An 11,423-nucleotide genomic window follows, 5' to 3' on the forward strand; every position below is an offset into this window, starting at 1 on the left:
TGTCAAGAAAAAGTGTGTGAACCCTTTGGAATTACCAGGCTTTCTATATAAATTGGTCATCAAATTTGATCTGATCTTCATCTAAGTCACAACAGAGAAAAATAGTGTGCTTAAATTAATAACAAATTATTGTATTTTTCTTGTCTATATTGAATACATAATGTAAACATTCAGTGTAGGTTGGAAAAAGTATGTGAACCCCTAGGCTAATGACTTCTCCAAAAGCTCATTGGAGTCCACTAACCTGGAGTCCAATCAATGAGACGAGATTGGAGATGTTGGTTAGAGCTGCCTTGCACTATAAAAACACTCACAAAATTTGAGTTTGCTATTCACAAGAAGCATTGCCTAATGTGAACCATGCCTCAAACAAAAGAGATCTCAGAAGACCTAAGATTAAGAATGGTTGACTTCGATAAAGCTGGAGGGTTACAAAAGTATCTCTAAAAGCCTTGATGTTCATCAGTCCACGGTAAGACAAATTGTCTATAAATGGAGAAAGTTCAGCACTGTTGCTACTCTCCCTAAGAGTGGACATCCTGCAAAGATGACTGCAAGAGCACAGCGCATAATGCTCAATGAGGTTAAGAAGAATCTTAGTGTCAGCTGAACTTACAGAAATCTCTGGAACATGCTAACATCTGACAAGTCTACGATACATAAAACACTAAACAAGAATGGTGTTCATGGGAGGACACCACGGAAGAAGCCACTGCTGTCCAAAAAAACAACATTGCTGCACGTCTGAATTTTGCAAAAGTGCACCTGGATGTTCCACAGCGCTTTTGGCAAAATATTCTGTGGACAGATTAAACTACAGTTGAGTTGTTTGGAAGGAACACACAACACTGTGTGGAGAAAAAGGCACAGCACACCAACATCAAAACCTTATCCCAACTGTAAAGTATGGTGCAGGGAGCATCATGGTTTGGGGCTGCTTTGCTTCCTCAGGCCCTGGACAGCTTGCTATCGTCGATGGAAAAATGAATTCCCAAGTTTATCAAGACATTTTGCAGGAATAACGTTAGGCTATCTGTCCACCAATTGAAGCTCAACAGAAGTTGGGTGATGCAACAGGATAACGACCCAAAACAGAAGTAAATCAACAACAGAATTGCTTCAACAGAAGAAAATAGTCCTGACCTCAACCTGATTGAGACATCCCAAGAATATTGCTGAACTGAAACAGTTTTGTAAAGAGGAATGGTCCAAAATTCTTCCTGACCGTTGTGCAGGTCTGATCCGCAAATACAGAAAACGTTTGGTTGAGGTTATTGCTGCCAAAGGAGGGTCAACCAGTTATTAAATCCAAGGGTTCACATACTTTTCCCACCCTACACTGTGAATGTTTACACGGTATGTTCAATAAAGACATGAAAACGTATAATTGTGTGTTATTAGTTTAAGCAGACTGTTTGTCTATTGTTGTGACCTACATGAAGATCAGATCAAATTTTAAGACCAATTTATGCAGAAGTCCAGGTATTTCCAAAGGGTTCGACATACTTTTCCTTGCCACTGTGTGTGTGTGTGTGTGTATATATATATATATATATATTTCCACACAGAGGTTGGAATAATACTGTGAAAGTGTGAAAATAATAATGCCCTTTTAGTGAAAGAGCTGTGAAAGTAAGAGCCTGAAATGTCAGCCTTTTTTGGTGGAATGGAATTTTGGCCTACTTGGTGACATCACCAGGTGGTAAATTAGTTAATAGACCAATAAGAAAATGTTCCAAATCTCTCTGCCAATAACAGCTACTTTTCAGTTTTCCCATCCCCACTCACACTAATGACAGTCCTAGCAAAATTCTCGCTTAAAAAAATTGCTCTTTGCTAAGAAGCTATTTTGGTAGAAAAATATCACAGCAAGGTACTTCAATTGTTAAACAGAAAATATTTGATATTGTAATAAAAATGTATGCATTGGATCTTTAAACTATAATATTAAAATAACCACACAGGAGGACAGTTATTCCATGTTGTGTGTGTGTGCGCACAACCTGGTCTCAGAGCATTTCGTATTATTCTGTACGTAAAACTGAGACACTCCATTTAATATGAGTCACGTTTCGTATGGTATGAATTCATTTCTGGACTTCAAATGAAATGTTAGGAATTGGCTAAATGTATGATATGTTAGGAATTCTATCTAGGTGGCTAATGTTAGCTCGGCTAGGGGTTAGGGTTAAGTTTAGGAGTTGGAGAATGGTAGGTGGAAAGGTTAGCTAACATGCAAAGGAGTTGAAAAGTTGCTAATCAGCTCAAAAGTTGTCAATGACGAGATTTTAAATAACCACCGGTCTTATGTAACCATACCAAACGTAATATATCATACTAATTTGAGTGTCTCATTTTTAAAGTTTATTATGTTACGTCTAGTCTATGAGACCAGGCTGGGGAATTCATTTGAGGAATGCGAGGGGAGTCAATCCTTCTTCAGGTTCATATCCGTATTGGTCCTTGAACTCCACTTCTCTACTCCTATACATTCTCAAGGGGTGCAACTGGCTTCTGTAGTAACATTTTTTTTAAAGGAACCACAACAGGGATCTGGCCTGAAATGCACTGAATGACAATATACACCAAAATGGAGTCAGGGTTACCATTCCTCACGGTCCCATCCTTCGACGTCATTCACTGCATTTCAACCATTTGTCACTTCCTCCTCATCCTCCTGGAAGTAAGGATGTTCTTGAGCGTTTAGGGCAGAGATTCTTCTTAGAGGGTCAAAGGTTAGCATTTTCTGTGGGAACAAACAGAACGGCTAGGTTTACAAATGTGACTCAAGTAGCAATTAAAAGTAGGGTTTGTCCTATCTTTATCATAGCTTTTACAGCTGTTGGTCTGGGTAAATAAATACACTTTTAGCCAGGATTCACATATACAATTTTACCATTTAGCATTTCAACGCTCCCAAAAAGTTATTTTTGACCAAACAGAATACACCCCACAGCTGGTTAGAAAACCAAAAGTTTCACCAAAAGCAGCTCTGCCCCCTGCTCATTGATCTCAGGAACGTAGTCTGTGATTGGGCGGGGGCTGATAGGACTGAAGTTGTGTCGTGAGAGGGTGACATCAGCAGGCCACTCCTCCATGGGTGGCAGGCCAATCACACTGTGGAATGGCAGACAGGAAGGAACAAGCCAACCAGTCAGACAAGTGTTTCAGAAAGAATTAACAGAAGTTAGACTGATCCAAAGTGGCAAGGACTAAGTCCCGAAATGCACCCGATAGGCCCTGGTCAAAAGTAGTACACTATATATATATATATATATATATATAAGACCTCCCGGGTGGCGCAGTGGTCTAGGGCACTGCATCGCAGTGCTAGCTGCGCCACCAGAGTCTCTGGGTTCGCGCCCAGGCTCTGTCGCAGCCGGCCGCAACCGGGAGGTCCGTGGGGCGACGCACAATTGGCATAGCGTCGTCTGGGTTAGGGAGGGTTTGGCCGGTAGGGATATCCTTGTCTCAGTATGTAAAATGTAATAAAATGTATGCACTCTACTGTAAGTCGCTCTGGATAAGAGCGTCTGCTAAATGACTAAAATGTAATGTAAAAATATAGGGAATAGGGTGCCATTTGGGATACACAGGTGGACATTTCTGCCCATACTCACTTGAATATCTTTCCCAGTTGGTCCATTTCAGAGTCTCCAGAGAACAACGGTCTACATGAGAAAGTTTGGATTTGGGTTAATGTGTTGTTGGCCAACTTCCCCTACTGTGACAAGCATTACTGTCTGTCTCTCTGACCCCATATAGTCTTATTTTACTGTGCTGACCTACGGCCATGTCTGTGGGAGATTACAGGGCCAGGGCTTACCCTCCCCTGTGTACACTGGTGTGGCCTGGCCGTTAGCGTGGAGCCATAATGATAAGAATCCCTGAGTCCTAGTTAATTGGAGTGCCCCAGCAGTAGACTGCTATACTTCGATTTGACCACCTGGTGGGACCATAATCATAGAAATGAGAGGTTTTTCTTGCTTAGTTTCCAATGTGGTAACTTGCTGGGTGGGATATAATCTATTAATCCAGTGGGCATCTTTTAGAATATCAGATTAACATACATACACATAATTTATATTACACAAAGAGAAAATTTAAAAATAAATGTCCCAGTATGTCAAATAAGCCTTCTCTGGCCCTGACCACTCACTTGCGTCGGAACATCTCAGCAAAGATGCAGCCCGTGCTCCAGATGTCCACCGGCGTGGCGTAGGTGGACTGGAGCAGGACCTCAGGAGGCCTGTACCACAGAGTCACCACCTAGGGCAGACATGGAGGAGAGAGACGTCAATGGAGGGGCAGTTGAGAGTAGGAGAGAGGTATGGATGTATATGAATATTTATGCCAACTGTAAAGCATAAGTAAGCATTATGGTGAATGCACATAGAGACCATTTCCATTCTCAACCAGTGTGTATGTCTGTGTTCCTACCACAGGGGTAAGGGCCATGTGGCAACTGTAGATCCTGGCCAGTCCAAAGTCGGCCAGCTTAACCTGACCACGGCTGGTGACCAGGATGTTCTCTGGCTTCAGGTCCCGGTGCACCACACGGTTCGAGTGTAGGAATGACAGGCCACACAGCAATTGACGCATCAGGTCCTAACACACAGGGGGACACATTTAACATGTGTACCAGGCTCGGTCCACACAATGGTCCAACATATCCAGCCAGATAGAGGGCAACCTGTAGACCTGCCAAACACTGAAGGGCAGGGGCCAGTCAAGTGACAACAGCCAAGGTAAGATCATTTAAAAGTTTGTTTTGGATGTACCTTCCTTTTAACATGGTTTACAGGGACCTACTATGTTTATTTAACATGGTTTACAGGGACCAACTATGTTTATTTAACATGGTTTACAGGGACCAACTATGTTTATTTAACATGGTTTACAGGGACCAACTATGTTTATTTAACATGGTTTACAGGGACCTGAGGGGGCTTCTTACTCTGATGTGGCTGGGGGGCAGTCCTGGGGCGGGGGCCTTCTCTAGGTAGGTCTTCAGGTCCTGGTCCACGTGTTCAAATACCAGGGTGACTTTAGTCTCCTGATCTGTCCTCAGGGTGGCACACACGTCCATGAGCCTGATGTACAAACACACACACACACACACACACAATGAGCCTAGCGTACACATACAGTCAAACATCACACACAGACACGTCCATGAGCCCAGTGTACACAGAGTGTTTGTGATAATCTGAACGTTCTATGGTTGAATTTAGAATTCCTCAAGGTTCTGTGCTTGGACCTCTTTTTTCTCTCTTTATACATACTACCCCTTGGTAATGACATGCACTTTCATTGCTATGCTGATGACACACAATTGTATTTATATTTTAAACCAGACGATACTTTAAAGTCAGCCCGCCTTGAGGTGTGCATCACAGACGTTAAATACAGTTATAGTGCACTGGCACTGTAGCGTTTTTGTACATTATATTTAATGATCTCGAGAATGGATGTGCTCATGATGGCATTTAATGTCTGTTTTTATGTGGTGAAGCCAAACACAAATTTCCACATTACGTGGACAATAAAGTTTCTAATTATAAAACATCCAACTTCTTGCAAGACTGAAATTATGGCACTTGGCCACAATAAACTCAGTGTCAGACCTCACCCTCAACATTGATGGTTGCCTCATTACACCAAACATGGTTGTTAAAAATCTTAGGTGTCACCTTTGACCCCGGCCTCACTTTTGACCACTACATAAAAAGCATATCCAAAACAGCATCCTTCCATCTCAGGAACATTTCATCTCTCAAACAGATGCAAAGAAATTGGTCCATGAATTTGTTTAATCTCCAGTTGCTCAGACTACACTATTAAAAGCCTACAACTTGCACAGAACACTGCAGCTCGCATTTTAACCAACACTAGAAGGCACGAGCACATCACTCCTGTTTTATCAGCCCTACACTTGCTGCCTGGAAAGTATTGGTTTGATTTTAAGATCTTACTCTTAACATTTAAAGCACTGCATGGCCTTGCCCCCTCTTATCTGACAGACGTGCTCGTTCCACACAATCCAGTGAGGGTGCTCCACTTCAAAGGACAGTTTGAGTTGATGAATCTTGCACATCCCCAACTTTTAAATTAGTGCTCGTCCACAACACTGAAAAATTAATATAGGGGAAACACTGATGTGTGGGATCTCTTAATACACAGTCAAACAGACAAGCTCATGGTCAATCACCATCATTTGAATGAGAGGCGAGGCATGCCATGGTGAGCCAGTCACTAGCTAATAACCTTTATAGAACCTGCTTATCATAGACATACCAGTCAGTTTTTAGGCATTCCAAAGTTCTTATGCTATGTGGGCGTAGGGTTTCACAAGATACAGGTGATCAGGTCAAAACTAAAGTCACAGGCTACAAGTCGCAACAAAAACAACACAATGTGTCAATGAAAGCGTTTGACTGTGTTTGTTCGTGTTTGTGCATGTTTACGCATTTCAAAAGGTGCTATTATGTGTGAAGTAGAAACAATGAACATGTATGCGTGTGTAGCTTACGTTATTCCATATGTTCCCTTTTTACCACTACAATTTTATGGTTGACAGTGAGACTGTGCGGTTTTGACAGTTAATCCTAGATCTACACAAAAGATGGCGTGGGACGTGAACTAATCTCAAAACTAGACCTCTTTCCTGGCTGGAGAACATCTGACAATCTACGTACTATCACTATAAATAAAGGTTCAATGATTAAATGTGTTCTTCAAACCTCTTTAGAATGGCATGATTGCAAAGTTTTTGTATGCATTTTCAGCAATACCAACTACCCACTGAAGACATTCTTAAAAAAAAAAAGTACACTTGGTCATAAGACTTTATACGGGCAAATAAAATTCATAGAATAAAAAGCAAAGTTTTACATCTTCTTAAGTCTGAGGGTGGTTTTAACCTTCTAGACTTGGAATTGTATGAACAGACAACCCAACCTGTTTACTTGTGACATATAGTTAAATGCACTAAAGAGGAACAATGGGGACATATTGAAGATGCGCACACTCATCCCCAGAATCTTTTTACGTGTCTATTTTCAAAAGATATAGCTAAGAACATTAACAACTTCATAGTTAAGAACACTACTATAACAATATGGAAGAAAATATCACTCCCTAAAACCACAACCTTATGGAACAATCCTTGGATAGCTTTTCAAAATTCACCGATAAAAACGGGCCACATGGAAAACTAAAGTCATAGAAACTGTAAATGACTTGGTAACAGGAAATTTCCATGACAGAATTAAAAAGTAATTTTGGACTGATCAACGTAGATCATTTCAAATACATGCTCCTTTAACAAAGTTACATATCACCATTTTTTTCTCCTTTTGGACATCAGAGCAACCTTGAGGGAATCTTATTTGAGTCAGGAAAAGGATGTTCATATGATATGTTTTGTATATCTTCCCTTGCAGAGAGCATATCCAACTGACAATCTCTTAGAAAACAAATTTACTATTGGAACCAAGACTTAAGAACTGATGTTGGCACAAGATGGAGGGAAGGTTGGAGCATAACTAACAATCACAGTTAACGAAAATGTGCGCTTAATTCAGTATAAACTAATGTATAGAATTTATTATACAAGAGACAAAATTAACAAATTCTACAACAACGGCAGAGTCATGTCTTAAGTTTAAAACTAATAATGACTCAATAATCCATGCTTTCTGGGAATGCTATAAAGTCCGGAAGCTGTGGGCAGAGCTAGAAAGTTTGTTGTCAGCAGTATTACAATGTAAACTTACTTTTAATCCGTCTGTCTGCATATTTCAAGACATGGCATATGGGGGTGTAGTGAGATACCCGATGGGTTGGACGATTCTCTTCTCATCACTCATCTTGAAAAAACATATACTAAAAACTTGGAAATCAATCAATCTGCCATCATTAACACAATGGAAAAATCGAATGATTTATTATTTAAATACTGAAAATGTGTGGGCTACGGAGAGAAACAAAATGGTGCAGTTTCAGGCCATGTGGCGGAAAGTGATGCGGGCGCTGGAGATGGGTGTGTGTGCTAGTGGGTCTGTGTAGGCATGATGTAGTTGATGTTTGTATCGTTTATAAAAAATAGTACAAAAAAATTCATAAATATGTTCTTACTTGACCACGTTGGGATGATCAAACTGCTCCAGTCTCTTCAGCAGGGCCACTTCTCGGACCGTGGATATAGGGAGGCCATCTTGGTCCGTCTGGACGCGAACACTCTTCAGGGCAACAAACTGGCCACTCTCCAGGTCCCGAGCCTTGTACACCGTTCCGTACGCACCCCCTCCAATCTCTGCCACTGGCTCGTACTGGACTCCACTGCCCTGGGCCATGGTCTGGTTGACAGACAGGCAGGCAGACAGAAAAATAGGTACATATGACTACATTTTCCTTCCACAGTAAGACACTGTCCCCTCCAATCCCCTCTCTGTCACCGTGCTCTCCAAAATGGAGGTCCACCTGTCTTAGATCCAGCCCCCTCCTACAATCTTTCACCTTCTTGTGCACTAGACCTCATTAGCTGGGGTCACCTCTGCATTCCAGAGCGGAAGAGGCTGTCGGAAAGTGCGCGTGTGTGTGTGACTGAATGGGGTTGGAATCTGACCTGATATTCAATGAGACAAGATTTCAGTCAACAAGACATTCCAGTGGTCAACCACACAGCACAGGCTCCCTGCAGACATAAATCGGAGAGGGGGAGAGAGAATGACTCGGAGACATTAGACATGAGACAGAATGATGCCAGCACCATGGCGCTTTGTATTCCATACAGAATTCCATGCAGAAATGAAGTTGTGATCAGTCTGCATACTGTACAAAGTATGTAAACAAGGAAGGAAGTAGGCTAAATGCAGGAAGAGTAGCCTAAGTCTCCTTATAACTAATGATATATGGGTAATAATGTGGCCAATGTTATATTGACAGGGTGTATGCCATATACATTATGTTATCTAAGGGTACAAACAGTGGTAGTTCCACTGAATGGAGCAAAACGGAGGTTGGTTTCTCAGACAGAGATTAAGCCCAATCCTGGACTAAAAGGCTAATTTAATACAGATTCTCCACTGAGAATGAGTAAGGAAGACTAGGCTTGAATCCAGGATTAGTCTTAATCTGGGTCCTGGAAACAAGCCATAAATGCTTTTACCAAATTGCCATCCTTAGCTCCTCCTAGAGCCAGCAAGTACACAATAGGTGCGTGCTTAGCCCCCTCCTGTGCTCACTGTTCACACATGACTGTGGCCATGCACGCCTCCAACTCAATCATCAAGTTCGCAGACAACAACAGTAGTAGGCTTGATTACCAACAACGACGAGACAGCCTACAGGGAGGAGGTGAGGGCTCTCGGAATGTGGTGTCAGGAAAATAACCTCTCACTCGACATCAACAAAACAAAGGAGATGATCATGGACTTCAAGAAACAGCAGAGGGAGCACCCCCCCTATCCTCATCGACGGGACAGCAGTGGAGAAGGTGGAAAGTTAAGTTCCTCGGCGTACATATCACTGACAAACTGAAATGGTCCACCCACACAGACAGTGTGGTGAAGATGGCGTAACAGTGCCTCTTCAACCCCAGGAGGCTGAAGAAATTTGGCTTGTCACCTAAAACCCTCACAAACTTTTACAGATGCACAATTGAGAGCATCCTGTCGGGCTGTATCACCACCTGGTACGGCAACTGCACCACCCACAACCGCAGGGCTCTCCAGATGGTGGTGTGGTCTGCACAACGCATCACCGGGGACAAACTACCTGCCCCCCTGGACACCTACAGCACCCGATGTCACAGGAAGGCCAAAAAGATCATCAAGGACAACAATCGCCCGAGCCACTGCCTGTTCACCCCGCTACCATCCAGAAGGTGAGGTCAGTACAAGTGCATCAAAGCTGGGACCGAGAGACTGAAAACAGCTAGCTCAAGGCCATCAGACTGTTAAACAGCCATCATTAGCACAGAGGCTGCTGCCTACATACAGACTTGAAATCATTGGCCACTTTAATAAATGGAACACTAGTCACTTTAATAATGTTTATCATATCTTCCATTACTCATCTCATATGTATATACTGTATTCTATACTATCTATTGCATCATCGCCTATGCTGCTCTGACATTGCTCATCCATATATTTATTATTATTCCATTACTTAGATTTGGGTGTATTAGGTATTTGTTGTTGACTTGTTAGATTACTTGTTGATATTGTTGCACTAGAAGCACAAGCATTTCGCTACACTCTCAATAACATCTGCTAACCATGTGTATGTGACCAATAAAATTAGATTTTATTTAAAGGTGGTCAGTCACATGGTTCACTGGTGTACACTATCAATAGGCCATGATGGGGCATATGCAATGCTACATCAAAGACCATCTGAAATTTGTTCTGATTTATTTACTGATGTGGTCCTATAAATTCTACCCAAGAAAAAAAGGTAGGACAACTTTCATTGTTTAATCTACATACCTCCAATAAACAATTTAATTATATGTAGTTGTCCTAGTATTTTCTCATCAAATAAACTTCTAAGCAAGCAAAATTAGCTAATGCTATCAAAATATTGGACAGAGCTCGTGGCATAAAGCATGAAAACGAAAGCACCCCCTCGACACGTGGTGTTCCTCCATAGTTCTATTCTCAGACAACACAGAGAACAGGCCACAACACTTTTCAAACGCAGTTTAACATCTGACGTGGCAAAAAGTCGTATATGTTAAAACATGGTTCTATATTTATTTTTTGGCATAGCAAAGCATGTTTTTAGCGGCAATAGCAAATTCATGCAACAAGTTGTGTAGAACTTGGGTGATTATGACTTTATGTAAACAGTGCCCCAAACTAGCAGGTATACATTGCAACAAGCGACATTTGTTTAAGAAGTATTTTACAAGATGTGAACATAATTTTAACTAAATTGTATGTAATAGGCTACTTACCACGTGTCTTCACGTTTTATTTAACGTTAGCAGGCTATACTGCTACATTTAGTGCATGAACGAAATCATGTTTTTCACTTGGTTCTTCTTATCAAACCACATTCGAGGTAGGTCACACAGATTTTACACCAAACTGGCAGAAACTGTTGCGGATGTCTTCGATCAAATCATTCGATTTAACTTCGGCCTTACTTCTTTTTTCTAAACACTCTGGTAAAGTGGAGGCGCTTCCTGTAGCCATGCAAGGCGGGGCCAAATATCCATATACCCTCTTAAAAATCATGACAACTTTGCAGCATGTTTTTTATTTAGGTGGCCATCCAGTAGTACATTACACTCTGTAGAATGATACATCTGCCAATTACATGTTCAAGTGTTCATAAACATTATGAATGAGTAAGTGCACAGTGCAGAGAGAGGCAATAAGTGGGTATTTTAAAAGTATTGAATTATATGA

General features: G+C 41.5%; 1 protein-coding gene across 2 annotated transcripts; it reads right to left on the bottom strand.

Annotated features, from left to right (window-relative positions):
- Window positions 1-1,519: 1,519 nt before the first annotated feature.
- LOC120062000 (cyclin-dependent kinase 4-like) lies at window positions 1,520-11,192 on the bottom strand. Of its 2 annotated transcripts, XM_039011794.1 has the most exons (9): window positions 10,967-11,192; window positions 8,630-8,698; window positions 8,140-8,360; window positions 4,958-5,093; window positions 4,441-4,608; window positions 4,160-4,269; window positions 3,621-3,671; window positions 2,982-3,117; window positions 1,520-2,746 (listed from the first exon to the last, which is right to left on the bottom strand). In XM_039011794.1, exons 3-9 carry the CDS (start codon window positions 8,355-8,357, stop codon window positions 2,648-2,650), a joined length of 918 nt encoding a protein of 305 aa, XP_038867722.1. In that variant the 5' UTR covers window positions 8,358-8,360; window positions 8,630-8,698; window positions 10,967-11,192; the 3' UTR covers window positions 1,520-2,647. The 2 variants fall into 2 exon arrangements, with proteins under 2 accessions (XP_038867722.1, XP_038867732.1); XM_039011804.1 differs by lacking the exon at window positions 8,630-8,698.
- Window positions 11,193-11,423: the final 231 nt, after the last annotated feature.

Source organism: Salvelinus namaycush, chromosome 2, assembly GCF_016432855.1.
Source record: "Salvelinus namaycush isolate Seneca chromosome 2, SaNama_1.0, whole genome shotgun sequence".
NCBI classification, from domain to species: Eukaryota; Metazoa; Chordata; class Actinopteri; order Salmoniformes; family Salmonidae; genus Salvelinus; species Salvelinus namaycush.

What these genes read in the sequence shown, in the direction of transcription:
- LOC120062000 (XM_039011804.1), bottom strand. Translation starts at nt 8,357, where the DNA reads ATGGCCCAGGGCAGTGGAGTCCAGTACGAGCCAGTGGCAGAGATTGGA. An exon ending in GATCATCCCAACGTGGTCAA is followed by an intron (nt 5,094 to 8,139) that starts GTAAGAACATAT and finishes TTTGTACATCAG; the next exon opens with GCTCATGGACGTGTGTGCCA. An exon ending in ACATGGCCCTTACCCCTGTG is followed by an intron (nt 4,270 to 4,440) that starts GTAGGAACACAG and finishes TGTCTGCCCTAG; the next exon opens with GTGGTGACTCTGTGGTACAG.